Below are 19,779 nucleotides of genomic sequence, written 5' to 3' on the forward strand. Positions count from 1 at the left end.
CTGGAGCACTGCTTGGCGCGGCCGGTCGGCGGGACCGAGTGCACGCTGCTTGGCGCCGCAGGCTGATCCTGCCGTGTCCTCGGGAGCAGTGATGTTGGGCACCTCTGCGGCCCGCGAGGCGGGCTCGGCGCTGCTAACATTGCAGCAGACGGCGCCCCAAGAGGACCAGGAGAACATCAACCCCGAGAAGGCGTCTCCCGCCCAGCAGCCGCGGACCCGGGCCGGGCTGGCTGTACTGAAGGTCGGGAACCAGCGGGGACCAGCGCCGCCGCAGAAACCCAGGACGCGACGGGTAAAGAGACGAGCGATAGCTGCAGGAGGGTGGGCCGAACGGTAGTTTTGCAAGGGTTTAGCAGGCAGAGGAGAGGGACGAGGAAGCATCCTCTGGGCTTTTTTTAGGGAGACCTGAGCCCAGTGTCCCCTTGATCTCTGGTTTTGTAGCGTGTGGGATACCACCGGGGTAGTTTCTCCCATTACTTTCCCGGCCATCACTGCATTATGCTGCCTGTCTGTTCTCGATTGGGAGTATTTTATAGGTAATGAGGTCAAAGCAAGCCCTACAACATGACTGTGGTCTTTGCCCGCCCGCCTCCGCGCCTTTCTCTTGGCTTTTAAACCCCAGGCACTGCTCTAGAACCTGGACCTCCTGCCGCCTCCCCACGCGGTTAAGAGGTTACCTCGACTTTAGGAAAGGATATAAAAATACTTTGCCTTTGGTAAATTCCGCCATTTTACCGGATTTGCTCTGTTGCTCCACCCTGGGGTGAAAGTGGTGAACCAACGCATTTTTGCTCTCTTTCCTAAACTTGGCTTGTCACCTTTCAGCCACTCCACCCTTCTTGCGCCCTTGATTAGTTTTTCATAATTCCACTTATGACTCTGTATAACCTTTGTATAAATGCCTGTGACAAATTGGAACATCCCTTTTCTTCGACTACTCCAAGTTCCTTGCCTGGGTTTTTCCGCGGAAAGTTTAATTTTCCTGATAGAGTAGTTGGGAGTAAAGCAGAGGCTGAGACCCATACAGGGAAGAAAGCAAAACTTCATTTAATAGGCTCAAAATCAGTTATTCGTTTCTTTTTAGGCTGCACCTCTTAAGGATCTCCCTATAAATGATGAGCATGTCATTGTTCCTCCTTGGAAAGCAAACTGCCAACAGCCTGCATTTGCCATTCATGTGGATGAAGCGGAAGAAGAGACTCAAAAGCGGCCAGGGGGATCTAAAGAAACAGAGCGTGACGATGTCCGGGCATTTCACTCAGCTGTTACTTTACCTGAACCAAGAAAACCACTGGAACCTCTTGATTATCCCATGATGGGAAGTTTTGGTAAGTTTTAATGAACATCTTTATCAAGTCAATGTAATCATAATTATTAAATAGGTTGGATTAGTGATATTTTGCATTTTAAGGCATCTTTCCGGATCCTCACTACATAATGAGTTAGGCTTAATGTCACAAGTTTAGAAAGGGTGTTTTATCTCACACCTCACAACTAGTACGTCACCTAGTGACCGACAAAAAAGGAACCAAATCCTAATCGACCAGTGCTCCCTTCTAGTACACCGCCAGTCACATCAAGTTAAATAGATCACATTGACTTTAATCTGACCCTGGAAATGTTTGCTCTGTTGGGAAAATAGGTTTACGTTGTATTCATAAGACGCACTTTGTACATACCACTTCAGGGACTGGTGTGCAGCTTACATATTGCGATATCGACCGACATCTCGTGAGCTTCAAAGTTTTGTTTTGTGAAACCAGTCTGAGTGATCCTCTGATACCCGAGAGGAGCACTGTCCTGTGAGTCAGCAGCTGAACCATGGCTCTGTCTTAACCGCATACAAAGCAGAGTAGCTGCTGTAGACAGCTGTGCCTGCAGTTTGTGCTGCCGCTTTACCATAGGGCTGCGGCGTCACTGGACAGCTCACTAAATCCAATCTTGTTTTAGTTTCACTGATGCATTGGGGGTCTGGGAGGGAGCAGGAAAGTCTTTTGGAATTCAGATAATTTGTGTATTTTTATTTAAAATTTGTGACATTTTTTAACCTCAAAGTGAACCTTGACATGAAAAGAATAATGGATATTCTTTGCTTCAAAAGATAGCTTAAAATTACAAAAGGTGAATCACTTGTTGATTATAGTGTTAATTTGTTTATACTGCCCATAATAAACCTAAAAACCTAATTTTCTCGTTAACACACTTGTTAGCCCTGCTTTCGCTTGTGTAGATTGTGCTTTGAATGTCAGACTTCGGGATCTGCAAACTATTAGGGCAAATCCCATGTTATCTCAAAACCTGGACTTGAACTCTGTCCTAATAGAACCACCGTGCCATCTTCCTGTCTCGGGGAAGTTGAATGATACTCTAACATACATAATACCTGATCCTCATATTTATTTACCTGTCAGTATTTTTTCTTGCTAATTAAAGCTAAGTAGACAGGGGTACTAAAACCAGAGTGAACTATATAAACATTCTTTGTACTTGGTCATGGGAATCCCTTTTTAGTCAGATGAAATAAATGCTTTGGTGGTATGGAACTTTACAAGGGCAGTCACTTTTTAAATTAAATAGAAAATTAAACAGTGAACTTAATCGTACTTGTGAATTCTCCCAGAGTCACCACACGCTATGGACATGTCTATTGTATTGGAAGATGAAAAGCCAGTGAGTGTTAATGAGGTACCAGACTACCACGAGGACATTCACACGTACCTCCGGGAAATGGAGGTAAAGGCTCTCTGCATCCACTTTTCCTACTGTTGTTTAGTCATCGTCATGAAATGAGATGGAGAGGGTGATGCTTTTAAGTTTTGTTAACTGCCAATGAATTACTCTAATGCAATACTTAGGTTTCTAGCATATAGCAGCATAGTTAATGGTAGAATAATCTTAACTGAAATGTTTAAATCTATGCTAAGTAACTTTCTCAACAGATTAAATGTAAGCCTAAGGTGGGTTACATGAAGAAACAGCCAGACATCACCAACAGTATGAGGGCTATCCTCGTGGACTGGTTAGTTGAAGTAGGAGAAGAATATAAACTCCAGAATGAGACGCTGCATTTGGCTGTGAACTACATCGATAGGTTTCTTTCATCCATGTCTGTGTTGAGAGGAAAACTTCAGCTTGTGGGCACTGCTGCCATGCTGTTGGCCTCGTAAGTCAACTTGGGTTCAAAGTGATCAGTACCTTTCTGTGTAGGGAAGAAATTGGGATTTTCAACAGTGTGACATTTAATATTACACAAGGCAGAGAGTCAGTGACTACTTCAGCGGTGACAGGTGTGGATGAAACTTTTCTAATTTCGGACAGTTTTTCCAGATCTGGATTCCAGGGTACCTTGCTGAATGAGCATGGAGACCAGCTACATGTTAATATACCAGGACTAGAATAAAAAGTTTAAAACTGTGGTTCCTTCCATTAAAAAGTGCTTTCTGACATATAAACAAAATCTTCTCCCCATTAAAACGTGAAAACTAAAACAAAACATTTATTTTTCTAAGCAAATTTCCTAATTTTTTCTTAAAGTTACTTGGTGAACTCTATATTATTCCCATATTGGAAAGTCTCATGCCTCATTTATTTCCTTGGTCTGCACTGGGAGAAATAGCTCAAAAGTCCTCTATTGACCTGGGTCTTTTAATTAGGTTTTACCAAGTCTCTACTAGAAATGGTCAATTACTGGTCAGTTATCAGTGGAAACAGGCCATGGGTGGAGAGGATAGGTTTTGGATTTACTGTGTATTCTGCTAACGGGGTTTCAGAATTGGGATAAACAAGCTTCTCGTTTAGGACTGATTCCTTGAAACTTTTGTCATTGTAGAAAGTTTGAAGAGATCTACCCCCCGGAAGTAGCAGAGTTTGTGTACATTACAGATGATACCTACACCAAGAAACAGGTTCTGAGAATGGAGCACCTCGTGCTCAAAGTCCTTGCTTTCGACTTAGCAGCACCGACAGTGAATCAGTTCCTTACCCAATACTTCCTGCACCTGCAGCCTGCAAACTACAAAGTTGAAAGTTTAGCAATGGTAACTTCTTTTCATTTTGTTGCATCAAGATTCTTAGGTCACAATTAAGGGCAAGACCGTTTCTTTGTACAGCTTTGGCCAAGGGTTTAGTTTTCTGAGACAGATGAAGGCCACAGTATGGGAGAAAGCCTACCACTGGCAAAAGATGACAGTCAGCAAGTGGGAAAGCGCTAGGATTGATCTGAGGATGAAGTCGGGAAATGGTAGCCGGAAGAGTTGTTTTAAAAGTTATTAAAAGGGGAAAAATACAGGAAGACAGTAGGACAAAACACTAAGTTAATGGATGTATCTAAAAGATGAGGCTATGGGAAGTTTTTCCTACGGTCGCCATACAGCGAGGAAAAAAATCGGTCAGAAGGCAGGGATTTGGCGTTTGAATTCTAAAGCTCTTGTGATCAGAAGTGTATTTCCTTTTCATTCCAGTTTTTGGGCGAGTTAAGTTTGATAGATGCTGACCCATACCTTAAGTATCTGCCATCAGTCATCGCTGGAGCAGCCTTTCATCTAGCACTCTACACAGTCACAGGACAGAGCTGGGTACGTGTGTACTGCAGTGGCTTCCCACATCGACCTCGCGACATCAGTGCTTGTGCCAGATTAAATCATTGTCCCATACGCTGGTCTAGATGTACTGACCCGGAAAACCTGTTCAACTGTCTAGTTAGGTAGAAAGCTCAGATGTTACTTGGACTTGAAAAGTGTGTTTAAAGAATTCGGGCCTTATGACCTGCTACTTGCAGGGAAAATAGTAAAATTTCATCAACGTCAGCATAAAAGAGATGGGATAATGGCTTGAGAAAACTGGAAAACCTTTTAGTTGGAGGTGTTAGTACTAAAGTTTAACAAAACTCAAGCTCAGTGCTATTAACTTGTTTAGTTGCTGCTAAAAACAACTCCGGTGTCTTCTTATCCCTGCTCTAGCCGGAATCCTTAGTACAAAAGACTGGCTACACCCTGGAGAGTCTGAAGCCTTGTCTCCTGGACCTTCACCAGACCTACCTCAGAGCACCACAGCACGCACAGCAATCAATCAGAGAAAAGTACAAAAACTCCAAGTAAGAATTCGCACCAGTCCATTTTAAGAAGCCTGCTTTTCCAGGCTATCGTGTGGTTCGGATCCTTGATATTTGAACTTCATTAAAGATTCACAAATTGGGCACAGCCTCCTCAGAAGCTGTTCCCTTAGCAGGCCATGTGTCTGTCCCGCATTGGAGAGAGAAGAGGGGAGATGAATGGGGCATGCACGTATGTTTAGGGGGCCAGACAATGGTTTTATAATCATTAACTCAGATAGAAATAGCATTTTTGAGTTCCTAGTATACTTATCATTCCTTCTTTCAATGAATGTTTACTAAAAATGTTTTTTTCTCCTACTTACAGGTATCATGGTGTTTCGCTCCTCAACCCACCAGAGACACTAAATGTGTAACAGTGAAAGACTGCCTTTATTTTCTAAGATTTAAATCACTCAAAGTATATTGTGTACAGTTTTTATCTTAGGTTTTAATTTTACAATCATTTAATACAAAAGTTGTCAAGTGCAAATTATGGTATCTATTGCTTTTTAAATGGTTTTAATTTGTATATCTTTTGTACATGTAACTATCTTAGCTACTTGGCTAATTTTAAGTGTTTTGTTAAAGTATTAATGATGCCAACTGTCAGGATAATAAGAATAAGAATTAATAAATTGATTTGGAAATCTTGGTTTGTAAGTCAAATTTAATTTGAGGTAAAAATTTGATGTCAGGATTTCACTCAGAAAAATGTATTTGGTCTCCTATACAACAGGGACTGGGAAGGCTTCTAAAATTTTAACTATAGTCTCAGGAAAATAGACAACAAAAGTTTTGACATTTGTTTTCCTTAGCAACTAGACCAGTTTGCTGACTTGGGCATAATTAAACACATCTGGAATAAACCTTATGTACAAATTGTAATAATCCTAAGACTCTCTGCCTTTTGTACACACTGAGAAAATGCTTCATTCCCCATCAACTTTTACACTTGACTGAAGTGACAATTATTCAAAACCTGTTAAGTTCTTCAGAAGGTTTCTTTAAAGCATAATGTAAAAAACTATAAAGAAATGACCAGATTTTATAATGGATCTGTGAATTTAAAAATACCCAAGATTGCTAGCACTTAAATAAATATCCTTTTAATAGTTATATACACAAATACAACCACGTGAGCTTTAGTTGGCAGCTCTCTTCTTTTTTCTTTTTTTCACTGGCTTTTTACTTGGTGCTTTTTCTTGTTTTGCACTGATGGTCTGTGTCCTGTGAATAAAGTAAATTGACAGTTTACTAACAGTATCAGTACTATTGTAGAAGTGGATCCCATGGGTGATTCACCAGGTTTACACCATTGCGCTCATTAAATTTTGCATCGCCAGCACGGGAGGCCTTAATTGTTTTCCAGTAGGATGTAACTTGCCAACTATGAGAGTAAAAATACAGTAACTTTGAAAGGCACCCTAACAGTTTTACAGAATTAGGTCCTAATGTTTTAAATCTCAGATGGAAGAAACCACAGAAAGAACATGGATTTCTAACGAGAAAGGGACGTCTTTTTGTTTATAGTAGGGTAAGATGAGAATAAAACCTAAGAAATAAACCAGAAATTTGTTACCTTATTTTCTTTGGATTCTTGTCTGGTTCTAAGATGATCACTTCTTCTTCCTCACTGTCTGACAGCACTATAGGGGCATCTTCAAGAAAAGTTAAAAAAGCAACGTAAGCACAAGCATACCTCATTTTATTATATCTTGCTTTACTGCACTTAGAAGATCGTTTGTTTTTTTACAAATTGAAGGTTTGTGTCAACCTTGAGTAGATCAAGTCTTATCAGCACCATTCTTCCAACAGGCTCAGATGAGGGTTATCATTTCTTTAGCAATAAAGTATTTTTTTTTAAATTTTTTATTTCAGGTGTGCAAAACAATGTAATAGACATTTACATCCCTCACAAAGTGATAATCCCCCTCCCCCAATCATAATAAAGCATTTTTTAATTAAGGTATGTACATGGGAAACCCAAAAAATTACGTGACTCGTTTTATTGTCATGGTCTGGAAGCATACCCGCAATCTCTCTGAGGTCTGCCTGTATCCTGGAAATTCCCCACATGGTTTCTATATCTGTGGTTCTAAACTCGAGAGCCCAAGCTACTCTAGGTGGAGGCTGACAGGCCTACTTGGTTGGCTCTTTCCTTCCCTTAAGTAACTCCTTGGAGCTCTGAAAAACAGCATTACTTTTTATTTCCCCCAAATTCTTTAATTACATAATCATTTGGTACATGCCATCATAGAAAAGTTAGGGGGAAACTATAGATAGATATAGCATCTTTTGTAGAACCAATTTGGAAACAAGTCAATATGCCAACTGAACTTAGAATTTGCTAATTCTGAAGATCTAAATTTTTAATTTCTATTATAAACTGAAAAGAAAATACCTAGAAGCAGAATTGTTGGGTCAAAAGGGATATATATTCTAAAAGATATTAAGATGCTGTCTCATTGCTTTGAATTTATTTCCTTTATTACTGCCAGCGTTAGCATATGTTATTGGCCATTTGGATTAGAAAATTCCGTTTGTATCTTTTACCCATTTTTCTCCTTAGTCTTTGTTAAAGATATACATAAAATGTGAATTAATCCTTTTCCCAGTTGTTGGTATATCAATTCTTTATATTTTGAGTCTTCAATTAGTTTCTCCCTTTGTTCATATGCTTTACAAAGGCTTTACCTGCTCTATCCTCCCAATTATCTTAGGTTCACCTTTAATCATTTGAAAATATTACTCTTCAACATTTGAATATTTTAGCTATTAACATTAACCTTAGAAAAACAGTTCACACATATATAGAGGCATATGCAAGGATGCTCACTGGAGCACTGAAACAGTAAGAAATGGTAGCAACATTTTATCAATAATGGAATGATTAAATCAACTAGTTACATTCAACACTGAAGAATTCTATGAAGCATTTTCAAAGAATGTGGCTGATGTGTATGTAATGACATGGGAAAACTTCTGAAGCTTCAATCACAGTTCCTGTGTGGAGCAGCATACATGGTGTAAAACACATGGCGCAAGATGGAAGAAGACCAAGTAGAAATTACTCCTGGGAAAGGTGGATAAGGGTCCCCATCAATGGGGATTCTTTTTCCTACAGAAAACCCCAGCAGGCTCAGTAATGGTTCCCAGCAGTCATTTCCTGGAAGGCAGGCACGTTTGCATCACACAGACAATAAATGTATCCTTTAGTTCTCCATAGGTCTAGTTCCTAGATCCTTCGTATGATTTCTGTTTTTACTACATAAAAAAATCAACTCCTTTCTGGTATGGGCCAAGCAAGAATTTGGTTTTCATAAAAGTAAAAATATCCACAGGTAAAAACTTGCTCCAGTTTTACGACTTTTAGAATGCAAGGATCGTCTAGGACTACTTGTATTCCAGGTACTTCTAGACTTTCGTATGCTCTGCTCCAATATGGTCGCCACATGTGGCTATTTGATTTTATATTAAAATTAATGAAATGTACAATTCCTTGCTCTCACAGCCACATTTCAAGTGCTCAACAGCTGTGTGGCAAGTGGCTACCGTGTTGCACGTGTAGATACAGAACATTTAAACCAGTGCAGAAAGTTCTGTCTGGATAGCACTATTCTAATATATGATATGTCACAGGCTGTATGTTTCCATCTAGAAACTACACAGAAAAAATTGCATGCAGGAATAAGATCTTGAAGAAACCGCCTTAAAACTGGCCCAGATAATATATACATAAAAGAACAAAACATGTCTTAATTTAAAATGCCACTACATTTACATACCAAAGAGCACCACTACTCCACAAAGAAGCGTTTTTTTAGTAAAGATCTGGGAGTTAATGCTGCAGTTAGCCTTAGCTGAAATTTAAATCAAAATATTTAGCCCCTCTAAAAAAAGGAACTGCTAATATAAAAATAAGATCTCTATTTTAGGAATATTTTCATCTATAAATACGGATTATATATACATGTAATTACATATACCAAAGGTGCCAAAAAAAAAACGTATACAAGTGGACACTGGTCAGCATTGCTCAAGCAGTAGCTCGCTGTAATCAGAAGTGTCTGGACGCTGATGGGAACCACTTGGAGCACCTCTTGTAATTGCAGAAGTCAAATGTGACTTGTATTCATCTTTTCGGTATATATTACAATTTTAATAGTTTTTTCCATTCTTGAAATGTGTATACATTTTTTTGACACCTTCTGTATAATTTATATATGTAATAATCATAAAGTACCACCTACCTTGGCTTCCAGTATTGGAAACTTCTATTCCAGTGTCCATTTTTATATTATCAAAAGTGACCGCTCCATCACTGCCACCTTCATCCTCATCCTTTTCAGAGTTGTCAGGGTCACCCCAGGAGTTTTCAACGCCTTCTCCAATTTGGGCAGTTCCGGGAGTCCAGAGCACAGGTTTAGAAACACTTTTAACAAGTCAAGAAAATTGAATAACAAAAACAGTGCTATTGGATGCAGTGTTGAAAAAGATGAGAATAAATTTTAACACTGAAATGTGCCTCAAATTCTTAAGGAAAAAATTTACCAATAGTTATACTATAGGTGGCTAAACAATGAAGAAGTGAAATTTATAACTCAGGTAAGATTTTAAGGTCATAATGGTGAGAAATATCAAGAGACACTCAACATTTTGGTTGTAATAAATTTGGTGAATGGATGAATAATTTCAAGAACAATATGTAACAGTGTAGAGTGCTTGACCTTGTCATTGAGATTAAAGAACAATTTTCCAAAGGAAAATGAAATGTTATAAAATGGTTCTTACAAGAAAATTTTCTGGGCTGTGTAAGATAGCTGAAGAGAAGGTGGCTGTTACGCCATTGACTTAGCATGACTCATCACCATCTTGTGTCTTAAATGTTTTCTCTAACGAAGCAGTGTTTCAGAAGACAAATGTCAGCATGCACACCCTTCACATTGCTCTAATAATGTCATAGTGTTAGGAATCTTCTTGTTACTGAAACTTGAAGGGAAAAAAAAAAAACTCCCAGTAAAGATACACTTCTGAAGGAGGTTCGGCTTCAGCAATGATTTCTTCTGCTTTCTCCTCCACATCACAGGTATCAACAGAGGCCTTTTCCATTTTAAATGCTGTGATCCTTCGATCTGCTATAGACTCTGCAAAGCCAAACTTTCCACCTTCTTTCCTTTGGGGTTTTTTGAGGGGGTGGGGATGGGATGGCAGTGGACAATACATGGAAGAGAAGACATGAAGGGAAAAAAGTTAACTATTTTATCCTTTTAATAGATGAGAAACATTGGAATAGTGAATGACTAACTTAATCTTAGCAATGTATTATGCCTATAAAGAGAAATATTAATAATAAAAAGTTCCTACAATTACCACTTATTGAGCGATGTGCCAGGCACACGTAAGGGCTTAGAGTAGATTATTCTCTAGTCCTCAAACCAGCCCTACCAGGGCTCTGTAACATTAACCTCTCACGATACAGAAGACACTGAAGTGCTGGGTTATAGATCTTCTTAATGTCACATGGTAAGAAGATGGGAATCAATCCAGTGTTTGTTCTTTCAGTTAATTTGAGTTGCTAGTCTTTTTTCCTAACAATTTTAATTTTTATTAAAGAATAATATGTGGCTTTCCAATACAGATTATTTAAATTGGAAGATAATACAACAGTTTAATCGACTTTCAAAAAACACTAGTACATTCAACTTGAGGAAAGATCCCAGTGTGAAAATTATACAGCTACCCTGTACCCAAAGGGTCCTTAACAGAAAAAAATCAATAAAAAGACCTTTTGGTTCTAAAAAGGAGACTTACCTAACTTTCTGGTCATTCTCCAAAGCCTTTTGTATTAGCTCTGTAATTTCCGCTACTTTCACACCAGCGATTTTACTACATCTCAAAACCTATTTATAAAAGTCAACTGTTATTAAAGATAAACCAAATAGCTTTCTCTAACAAAACTAGAAACGTAAGATTAGTGTTTCTAACTTTACAATTTAAGCCTGAGTTTTTTTCAAATATGAAAAGAATCTAATGTAAACACAAGTTAAAGCAAGATGAGAGTTGTTCTAAAATAGTTGAATGACAGTCACGTTGAGAGCGCAGACCCGAAAACTTCCCTGTGACAGCACTGAAGAGGCCACAGACGTACATTACGTGCTCAGGGTGCACGGACTTCCTTCCTGGGTGAGTGGCCGCACATGGCTGCACAGCGTCCTGGAAGCTTTCACAAAGCAAAGGTTCTTAGGCCTCAGGGAACTAATAGATCAGTATCTCTGGAAACAGGGCCTGATAGTGGTCACAATGCTGGTAATGACAGTGATGCTAAGAAAAACTTACATTTACTGCACACATAATATATACTGTACAGTGCAATACAGCCATATCTATCCTTACATCCGTCAAACAAGTTGACAGTAACGTTACTCCCTACTTTGCAGATAAAGGAACTGAGGCACGAAGATATGAAATCATTTGCCAGAGGTCAGTTAGTGTAAGGCAGCACTGGAACTCCAACCACAGCAGTCTGAGCTCTTGAGCACCTGCACTCTATGCTCCATGGCAGCCTAGTTCTAAACGCCTCATGTGAGTCTGGTATGTAGCGGGATTGGAGATCTGCTTGTTGGACCCAAATTCTAAAAGTAAAATTATCTTTTTACCTAATTTCTATTTTTTGACACTTTGGGGGTGGGGGGTGGGAATAGGGATATGAATCTCTTTCCTCAGTGGAAGGAGCGAAGTGTCTGTCTAGAATGGTGACTCCGGAGGGCCACACAGGGGCAGCAAGGCAGGAAGGAAGACCCCCTGTAGCCACCAGTCAACAGCGTAATGAGAGTACTGACACCAGATGCTGACACATCCTACAATCAATCGCTGAAAACACCCTTGTTGGAATTTTGTTTAAAAAAAACAAACTAGAAGAAGCTTCTCAAAAGAGGCCCATTCTTCACGGAGCGCTGACCTGCTCTTTGAGCAGCATTATCCCACCGCTCGACTGGACGGTGCAGATCTCCCGGTGCTTGTTCACGGCAATCACCAGCAAGCCATCCATGACCCGCTCTTCTCGCTCGTGGGGGTCCACCAATAAGTAGGTCCTGAAATAAACGTTAAGCGGACCTGACCAAATCGGAGGCTGAATGCTGGGCAATTTTAAGATAATGGCTATTTTTAAAAGATGGCATTAATAGAGTCAACACAGTGAAGGCCCAAGCCTGTGGATGTGAGTCACTTTAATGGGAAAAGATATAAGAGAATTATGGTTTTTATGGACACAAAATGAATGCTATAACAGTAAAATCACATTAGGTTCATAATGGTTTTATTTAAATAATATATAATCTAAGTCTAATGCTATCACTGGTTAAATAACTGTGGCTCATTAGTAAAAACTCAGATAACATTAATTTGGTTAATTTTAAAGTCTCCCTACTGTCCTATGCTCAAGTTCTTCTAAGTTCTGCTAATGGCTCATTAAAAAAATATTGTATTTCTGCACCATCTAGTGTAACCCTAGTCACATGGGGTTACTGAGCCCTGGAAATGTGGCTAGTCCAAACTGAGATGTACTACGAGTAGAAAACACTGGATTTTAAAGAGTTAGTGGGAATGAAAATGTAAAATATTTCACTAATAATTTTTAAGATTATATATTAAAGTAATATCTTAGATATATTAAGTAAAATATATCAAAATTAATTTTACCTGATTCTTTTCCCTTTTTTATGTGGCTACTGGAAAATGTTAAATTCCACATACTGCTAACTGTACTGGTCTATTTCCCTCTAGTGAAATTCTACACTACAGTGACCGAAATTTGAAAGCTTTTCTCTAGTTCTTATTCATAAAGTTGTTAAAATATTTTACTTATACCTCCTTTTTGTTCTAAAGAGACTGAAAGCTCAAGCTTTCATTTCAAGGTACTGCATGGACGCAGGCCTCCGGGTTTGCTCTTGTGGGAGGAATTAGCAGTGAGTTGTGAAGAAACTCCTGGCAAACTGAAAGAAATGAGTTTCCTCCTGTTTGTGAACCATTCCCCCTGGAGACCTGCTCCTAGAACTACCCTACCCAATATGCTCCCATTAACTCACAGTGATTCTCACCCCAAATGAGAGCCTCGCATACAATTCTCTTACCACCTGTGCATCTCTAGGAGAGAGAAAACACTACATGCAGCATTAAATTCATAAATTTCTGATGTGCTAGTAAAAGAAAAATATGGAGTCTTCATTATAGAAGTTTGTCACTTCTATTTAGCAAGCTCTTCCAAACAAAGCCCTTACAAAAACAGAAAAGGATTATGAGGTCGATTAATATAAGAGAAGGCTTGTTCACTTGTCCACGGTACGTCTCAGGGAAACAAACAAGTGCCCGGCTGCATCTATCAAAATAATTTCACCCAGGACAAGGGGGAGACTTACCCTTGCTGGAAGAAGGCAAAGCTGACGCAAATGGGCATGTGGTGAATGCTCAACGGCACAGGATCACGCTCTTCTGGGGCGTACTGTGTGAAAGATGTCACCCATTAGTCACGAAGTCATGAATATACAAAAAGTCATCTTGCATATCAAATAGGAAAATTAAGAATGAAATTCCTTTAATCCTCAGTGGGGGTCTAAATAATTTCTTTTACAATGACCTCTTTGACTTTGTACTCCTGTTCCTTAACATTTTATGCATTTGTCCAAAGGCTGTACTGAGGTATATTTTATACACCAAAGTTCCGCTCATTGTTATATGACTCACTTTTTAGTACATTCAGTTACGTAACTAGCAGCACAATCCAGTTTTCTAACATTTCCATGACCACCCCCAACTTCCCTTGAGCCTGTTTGCAGTCAATTCTCACTCCCAGCCAAAACGACCACTGATCTACCTTCTGTTTCTACAAATCTGCCTTTTCTGGGCATTCCATGTAAGTGGAATTAAACAATTTTTAGTCTTTTGCACCTGCTTCCTTTCAGCTTAGCATGTCTCATCCATCCTGTTGTATACGTCAGCAGTTTGGTCCTTTTGACCGCTGTACTGTATTCCATCGTAGGGAGAGACCACATTTTGTGTTTTCCGTTCAGTTAATCAACATCTGGACTGCTGCCAGGTTTGGGCTAATATGAATACTGCTGCTATGAACCTTTACATAAAAGTTTTTGAGTAAACATACTTTACTTTCATCCTTCTTGAGTACATCCCTAGCCATGAAATTGCTGAGCTGTGTACATTCACACTTTGCTTTTTAAGAAACTGCCAAACTTTTCCAATGTGGTTGTACCATCATTTTACATTACTACCAGCAATAACTATATAGTATTTTTTAATTGATAATTTTTGTCTACTATTCGCTCTCTACATTTTACTTCCTTATACCAACTCCCTTCTCTAAAAGAACATGTCTCTACTATTAATAAACCTTTGTCCCTATCTAAGTCTTTAAAGCATCTGCTCCAGACTGATACCTAAAAGCAGCATCATGAATGCCTACTTAGAGAACTCGGGCCTCCGATGTTTCCTTTTGTAACTTCAGGACTCAAACTACCACCACAGTGCACTTTCTTATTCTAGCATGCAATTTATGTAAATTAAAATGAACATGTTCAACATAAAGGGCAATGTAAACTGCATAGGTCAATAGTTTTCGAAATGTGGTCCTCGTACCAGCAGCATTAGTATCACCTGCTGAGAGAAGTACAAACTGGTAGGTCCTACTACCCTTCCTACCGAGGGTGGAGCCTAGCAATGTTTTAACAAGCCCGCCAGGTATTTCTGACGGACGCTGCCACAGAGTATAAGCACAAGCATCTCACCGTGCTGAGAAGCGTGTATTTTTCACACGTGGCCCTTAAACATAAGGCAACCACTTCATCTAATGTTCAGTCCAAAGAAGAAATCATCTAGTTCTATTCTAGAAAACCAGGCTAGGGTGTGCTTTTTGACAAACACTTCAATATAGGAGATGTAAGGGTTTTAAGGATAGTTTTTGCTTTATGAACAAATTTTAGAACATACCTCGTTTCCATCTACAAGCCTTTACTAATAACAAGCTGCCTGCATGTGAAAGATATTCATTCATTCATTCACAGAAAGGGGCCTGCCTCACATTGTGGGAGCTTACCAGTGTCACTTCATCTCCTTGGACAGACACATCAGGTCTTCGGAAGTGACACAAGGCTACAATTGCAGCAATGCTGGCAGCATCAATAATATTTCCATCATGATTTAACAAATGTAGGTCCACACGTATTTGCCAAACCTGAATGAGAATTTAAAACAAAAATAAATCCTAACTGATCATAACCAATGGACTTTTAAAGGGAAAAGTAACACTGTGCGCAAATTTTTCTTTTACTATTAAAAAGTGGTTACTCCTTCTATTGTATCAATAAAACTATATTTAGCAAAATGTTAGGCCAGACCAATATCTGAAATACCAACAGTTCACCTTTCTATGAGTCATTTGACAACAGCAAAATATATGCCCTGAATATATAGAGCCAACCTACATTTAATACTAAGATGTCCCTAACTCCAAGACTAATTATATTTTTATTGTCTCCTAACTTAAAAACTTCAAACTCTTAGGTTTTACTTGACAAATGATAACCTTCAAGTAGTGCAAATAGAACCTTACAAGTAATGCAAACAGGAAGTGTCATATTCAAGTATGGAATTGTGGAAAGGCTAAGTGACTTTTCTGGAGTCAAAAAAGATGGTCAAAATACCCTCATCAAGAATTAAGTTCTATTGTCATCACGCAGAATAATTTACTGAGAGTAAGATTTCCAATGTCAGCCTACCACGGACTCACTGTGTGACCTTGTGTAAGTCCATAAATCTATCCAAATGAAGGACTTAATCTGTCCTTCAGTTCTTCATTCATAAAACAGGAAAACATCTGCTTATCAACTCACTTAAATAACATAAGAAAGTAAATAAAAACATATGAACAACCACAAGTTCTTTGAGTAAGACAAATCCAAGCTGCTATTTTCACCAATGTTTTTTGTCTCTTCAGAGAGAAATGACACCGAGTTCTACGGCTAGCACTCAGGAACATTTGAAGTGAAGTAAAGCAGTATAAAACTGAGTTAAAGAAGCTCTAAGCATTAACGTAATCAACAACACTCATCCTAAGATTAAGAATTTTGAGCATGTTCCCCACCTTTTCACCAGCAACAACACAGAGCGATTCAGTGTCTATACACTTCGAATTTCTTAGACATCTTTCCAAGAGACGGTTCAACTTCACCAAGAGGTCTGATTGCCTATGAAAATAGGAATGGGCTAATGTCAACCAGGCATTAAAACAATACCTCACTGCTATTAGATTCTCCTCTGGTGAAAGCAGCTTAAGGAGAAGATTTAAATACCTGCCGGGTTCGAAAGCTGGGGCAGCCATCTGAGAGAGTTCTAGGTTAAAAAAAAGAATACCTTCCGTTGCCCTATTGGGCTTTGGAGAAACGAGTTCACAGGAAACCTGCCCAAGAACTCTGCGAAGATAAAGCACAAATCTGTTACCTACATATAGTTCCTTTCCAATTAACAAAAAAACTAAAACAGATACCAATTAAGTTTCAATCTTATTCTGAGTAATAACATACTCATCATGATAGATCAGGGGTTGACATTACCTATGTAGTACTAGAATATATGCAGGAATAAGCTATACAGTGGCATACCCAACGAGACGACAGGGAAACACATCTCATTACAATACTGACGATTCCACAGATCCTTTAAAAAAGAAGTCAATGCCCTTAATTTCTCTTTTCTAAAATAAATATTTATTGATACGAGATGGCACGAAACTTGACATTTCTTAAGGGTTTTCCTATGGCATGGTTGGCCAATTATTATCGGACCAATGTCCTCACAACTGCAAAATGAATATTAAAACCTAATTCTCATGTCACTCAGGAAAAAGGAAAGTAGGACCCACTTACTGACAAGTGAAGGAAACAAATTCAGTGCAATCAAGAACTACGTGATGCTCATGGTACAGAATGTATATTTATGATTAAAAACTTAAAGCATGACGATGAACACCTTGCATTAAAGAAAACACTTGTTTTCTGCAGCTAAACAAAATAATGTGCAGGATTCTTAGCTGCCCTGTAAAACAACTAAGTCAGTTAAGGTTCTTTTAAACTTTTCCTCGTTGAGCTTATGTTTAATTTGAAGCGAACGTTACCTTGTCTTCCCAAGTTCCACAATACAGCACCCATAATCTGTTCCAAATGAGATTCTGATGTTCCTGTAATCGTAGGTTTGTCTGCCATCCAGGCGCTGGAAACACAACACACACCGGCTTGTTCTCGCAACAGGCCCTGGGCTAAGCCCTTGGCGGAAAGCGGGATCCTACCCACCCCCACAGGCAAGTGGAAACGAGGTGCCGGGGCAACGAACCCACTGCAGCCACATAAAGCCGGGTGGACCCGGGACCCGCCGGCTGTCCCCCCAGAGGCTTCCGGGGCCTGCGAGGACCAGGTCTGCGCGTCCAAGCCGGAAGGCTGCCGTCGGCCGGGGGACCGAGCAGCCGACCTTCCCCGGCACCGTTTACCTTCTTCTCCTCGATGGCGCGGAGCAGGAAGCGGCGCTCGCAGTTTGAAAGCGGTGTCTCCTTCATGATGTCGGGTCCCGGGACCCAGCGGCACAGGACACCGTCCGGAAGAGGGAACCTGCGCCCCTCCACGCGAGCCCGGCTCGCTGGGAGGCGCAAGCGCTTTTACGTCATCGAGGCTCGACGGCGGCAAGCGCAAAAGCAGAGGCCTGCGGTCGCCAGTGCGCAGGCGCACAGCGAGGAGCGCGCGGGCCAAGTGGGACGCGGGGAGGCACGCGGCCGAGGGAGCGCGCCTCTGAGTGGCTAGATCTGTGCCTTTTATCATGAAGTGTAGGGAAGAAAAGGACCCAAAAGTAAGCATCCGTGATAGAAATCAATCTCAGTAGAGCGCGCTCACGCTGCACCCTTGCCTCACTTCTAGCGGGGTAGGCCGGACAGGTGTCACTGCTGTGTTACAGGTGAGGAAGCCGAGGTCTGGCTGCTAAAACGCTGCAGAGGCAGAGAGCCTGGCAGGTTCAGTGGGAAACACTGGCGCGTCCGGGCGTAGATGGAGAGGAGGGGAAGAAAGCAGAGCCGGTGTGCTGTGGTGAAACCGCGCGCAGACCTAGAAGGGGACAAAAATTGAGAATATCCCAATAACTCCACCACAATGGTGTTATGACTACCATTGGCCGAAACAAAATGTGCTGTTTAGGGGCCGGCCGAGTGGCACGTTGGTTAGGAGTTGGCTTCGGACGCCAGCTCTGAGCAGCAGGGCCTGGGTTCGGATCCCACATGAGGACCAGTGACACTGCACCCTCTACAGTTAAGATGCTGAACAACAGGTCCATCTGGAGCTGGGCTGCTGTGAGTCGCCAGCACTGTGTGGGCTGCAGTGGGGCTGCAGTGGGCTCCTGTAAGCTACCGTGAGCAGCTGGCAGCCAGCGTGAGCTGCCAAGAGCCACCGTGAATGGCCATCCAATGGCCGGCGACGGATCTGCCTCACCCGGGAAGAGCGCAATGATAATACCAACATGGGCCAGTGAAGCGACGTCCTCCACAGCTAGACTGAAGAACCAAAGGACAGCAACTTGTCTGTTCCCCTCCGCTGATTCCCCAACACTGTTCCCCTCCCCCAGTTCCCCAATAAAAAATCTTTAAAAAAAACAACGTGCTGTTTATTTCTTGCGGTCTCTCCAGTTATTTTAAGCCAATTGACTTATGGGTATAGTGGAAACATAGCGTGTCCGTGCTGCCAACCTCTAGGCTTTTTTTGGAGAGGCGGCAGCAACTTGTGTTAAAAGCAGGAGCCCCAACTACTTGGGTTCAAGTTCTGACTCTGCCATTGTCTAATTCTGTGACCCTAGCCCGGTTAGCCTATGGGCTTCACTTATCTGCAAAATGGGAGTGACAGACGTATTTATTACAAGGGGTGAAAACGAGTTAATGTATGTAAAATGCTTAGACAGTGCCTGGCATGGCGTAAGCGCTAGTGTTGAAGTGTTTGCATAGTATTATTTCGTTTCCATTTGCTTCAGAGGTGACAGTCACCGGAATTTCTGTGGCAGACTCCATTCCGGTTCTTTTATCTCTTCTCACAGGTTGTTTTTTTTTTTTTCTACCAGTGACACGTTTCAGTCTCACTTCGTAACACTTGCGATTCATGTACTCAATTATTTGTGAGGGCCTCCTGTGTCCCAAGAATAATTCAAGTGCTCGCTAAACAGGGTGGGCAAATCATGTCCCTCAAGGAATTTATTCCTTTTGGAGGAGACAAGCAAGAAAAAGAAATAGAACAAGTTCGCATACTAAGTGCTCTCTGAGAATGGGGATGCTATTTTAATAGGGGTATTTGCAGAAAGAGGTTACTTTGTAGAGGGGACCTTTGAGTCCAGTAAATCCCTAGTGATGAGAAGGAGCAGCCATGATATCACCTGGAGGGAAGGAAAAGTGTTTCTAGCAGAGGAAGCAACATAAGCCAAGACTGAGATAGGATGAGTTCAACCTGTTCTGCAGACAGGAATTGTGAAGTAGGAGGAACGTGCACAGAAATTATGTCCACATGCTCAGATCGCTGACTGATTTTCAAAATAAGGGAGGGGAATACAGGGCACAGACCATTTAAGTTCTTTAACAACGTAAGTTCATATTTACAGTACAG

At 40.7% G+C, this 19,779-nt stretch overlaps 2 protein-coding genes and 1 long non-coding RNA gene across 3 annotated transcripts in view; 2 read left to right on the forward strand and 1 right to left on the reverse strand.

Annotated features, from left to right (window-relative positions):
* Positions 1-6: 6 nt before the first annotated feature.
* On the forward strand, positions 7-5,977 carry CCNA2 (cyclin A2). Its single transcript, XM_019668732.1, has 8 exons — positions 7-292; positions 1,085-1,328; positions 2,621-2,733; positions 2,940-3,163; positions 3,830-4,037; positions 4,461-4,574; positions 4,959-5,092; positions 5,418-5,977. Exons 1-8 carry the CDS (start codon positions 92-94, stop codon positions 5,464-5,466), a joined length of 1,287 nt encoding a protein of 428 aa, XP_019524277.1. The 5' UTR covers positions 7-91; the 3' UTR covers positions 5,467-5,977.
* Positions 5,978-6,182: 205 nt separating this feature from the next.
* EXOSC9 (exosome component 9) lies at positions 6,183-17,814 on the reverse strand. The gene is made up of 12 exons (XM_019668619.1): positions 17,640-17,814; positions 17,271-17,365; positions 16,450-16,569; positions 16,242-16,344; positions 15,195-15,332; positions 13,507-13,589; positions 12,051-12,183; positions 10,904-10,992; positions 10,119-10,265; positions 9,343-9,524; positions 6,672-6,750; positions 6,183-6,319 (listed from the first exon to the last, which is right to left on the reverse strand). Exons 1-12 carry the CDS (start codon positions 17,703-17,705, stop codon positions 6,235-6,237), a joined length of 1,320 nt encoding a protein of 439 aa, XP_019524164.1. The 5' UTR covers positions 17,706-17,814; the 3' UTR covers positions 6,183-6,234.
* Positions 17,815-17,879: 65 nt separating this feature from the next.
* Positions 17,880-19,779, forward strand: part of LOC109396731 (uncharacterized) — a 60,630-nt gene continuing 58,730 nt past the window's right edge. The window contains exon 1 of the long non-coding RNA XR_002126909.1: positions 17,880-18,097. This is a non-coding gene — a long non-coding RNA (uncharacterized LOC109396731). The remainder of the gene's footprint in view (positions 18,098-19,779) is intronic.

Source organism: Hipposideros armiger, unplaced genomic scaffold, assembly GCF_001890085.2.
Source record: "Hipposideros armiger isolate ML-2016 unplaced genomic scaffold, ASM189008v1 scaffold_1, whole genome shotgun sequence".
NCBI classification, from domain to species: Eukaryota; Metazoa; Chordata; class Mammalia; order Chiroptera; family Hipposideridae; genus Hipposideros; species Hipposideros armiger.

What these genes read in the sequence shown, in the direction of transcription:
- CCNA2 (XM_019668732.1), top strand. Translation starts at nt 92, where the DNA reads ATGTTGGGCACCTCTGCGGCCCGCGAGGCGGGCTCGGCGCTGCTAACA. An exon ending in AGAAACCCAGGACGCGACGG is followed by an intron (nt 293 to 1,084) that starts GTAAAGAGACGA and finishes GTTTCTTTTTAG; the next exon opens with GCTGCACCTCTTAAGGATCT. An exon ending in AAGTTGAAAGTTTAGCAATG is followed by an intron (nt 4,038 to 4,460) that starts GTAACTTCTTTT and finishes TTTTCATTCCAG; the next exon opens with TTTTTGGGCGAGTTAAGTTT.
- EXOSC9 (XM_019668619.1), bottom strand. Translation starts at nt 17,705, where the DNA reads ATGAAGGAGACACCGCTTTCAAACTGCGAGCGCCGCTTCCTGCTCCGC. An exon ending in GTGGAACTTGGGAAGACAAG is followed by an intron (nt 16,570 to 17,270) that starts GTAACGTTCGCT and finishes TTATCTTCGCAG; the next exon opens with AGTTCTTGGGCAGGTTTCCT. An exon ending in TAATGCTGCTCAAAGAGCAG is followed by an intron (nt 10,993 to 12,050) that starts GTCAGCGCTCCG and finishes TTTTATAAATAG; the next exon opens with GTTTTGAGATGTAGTAAAAT.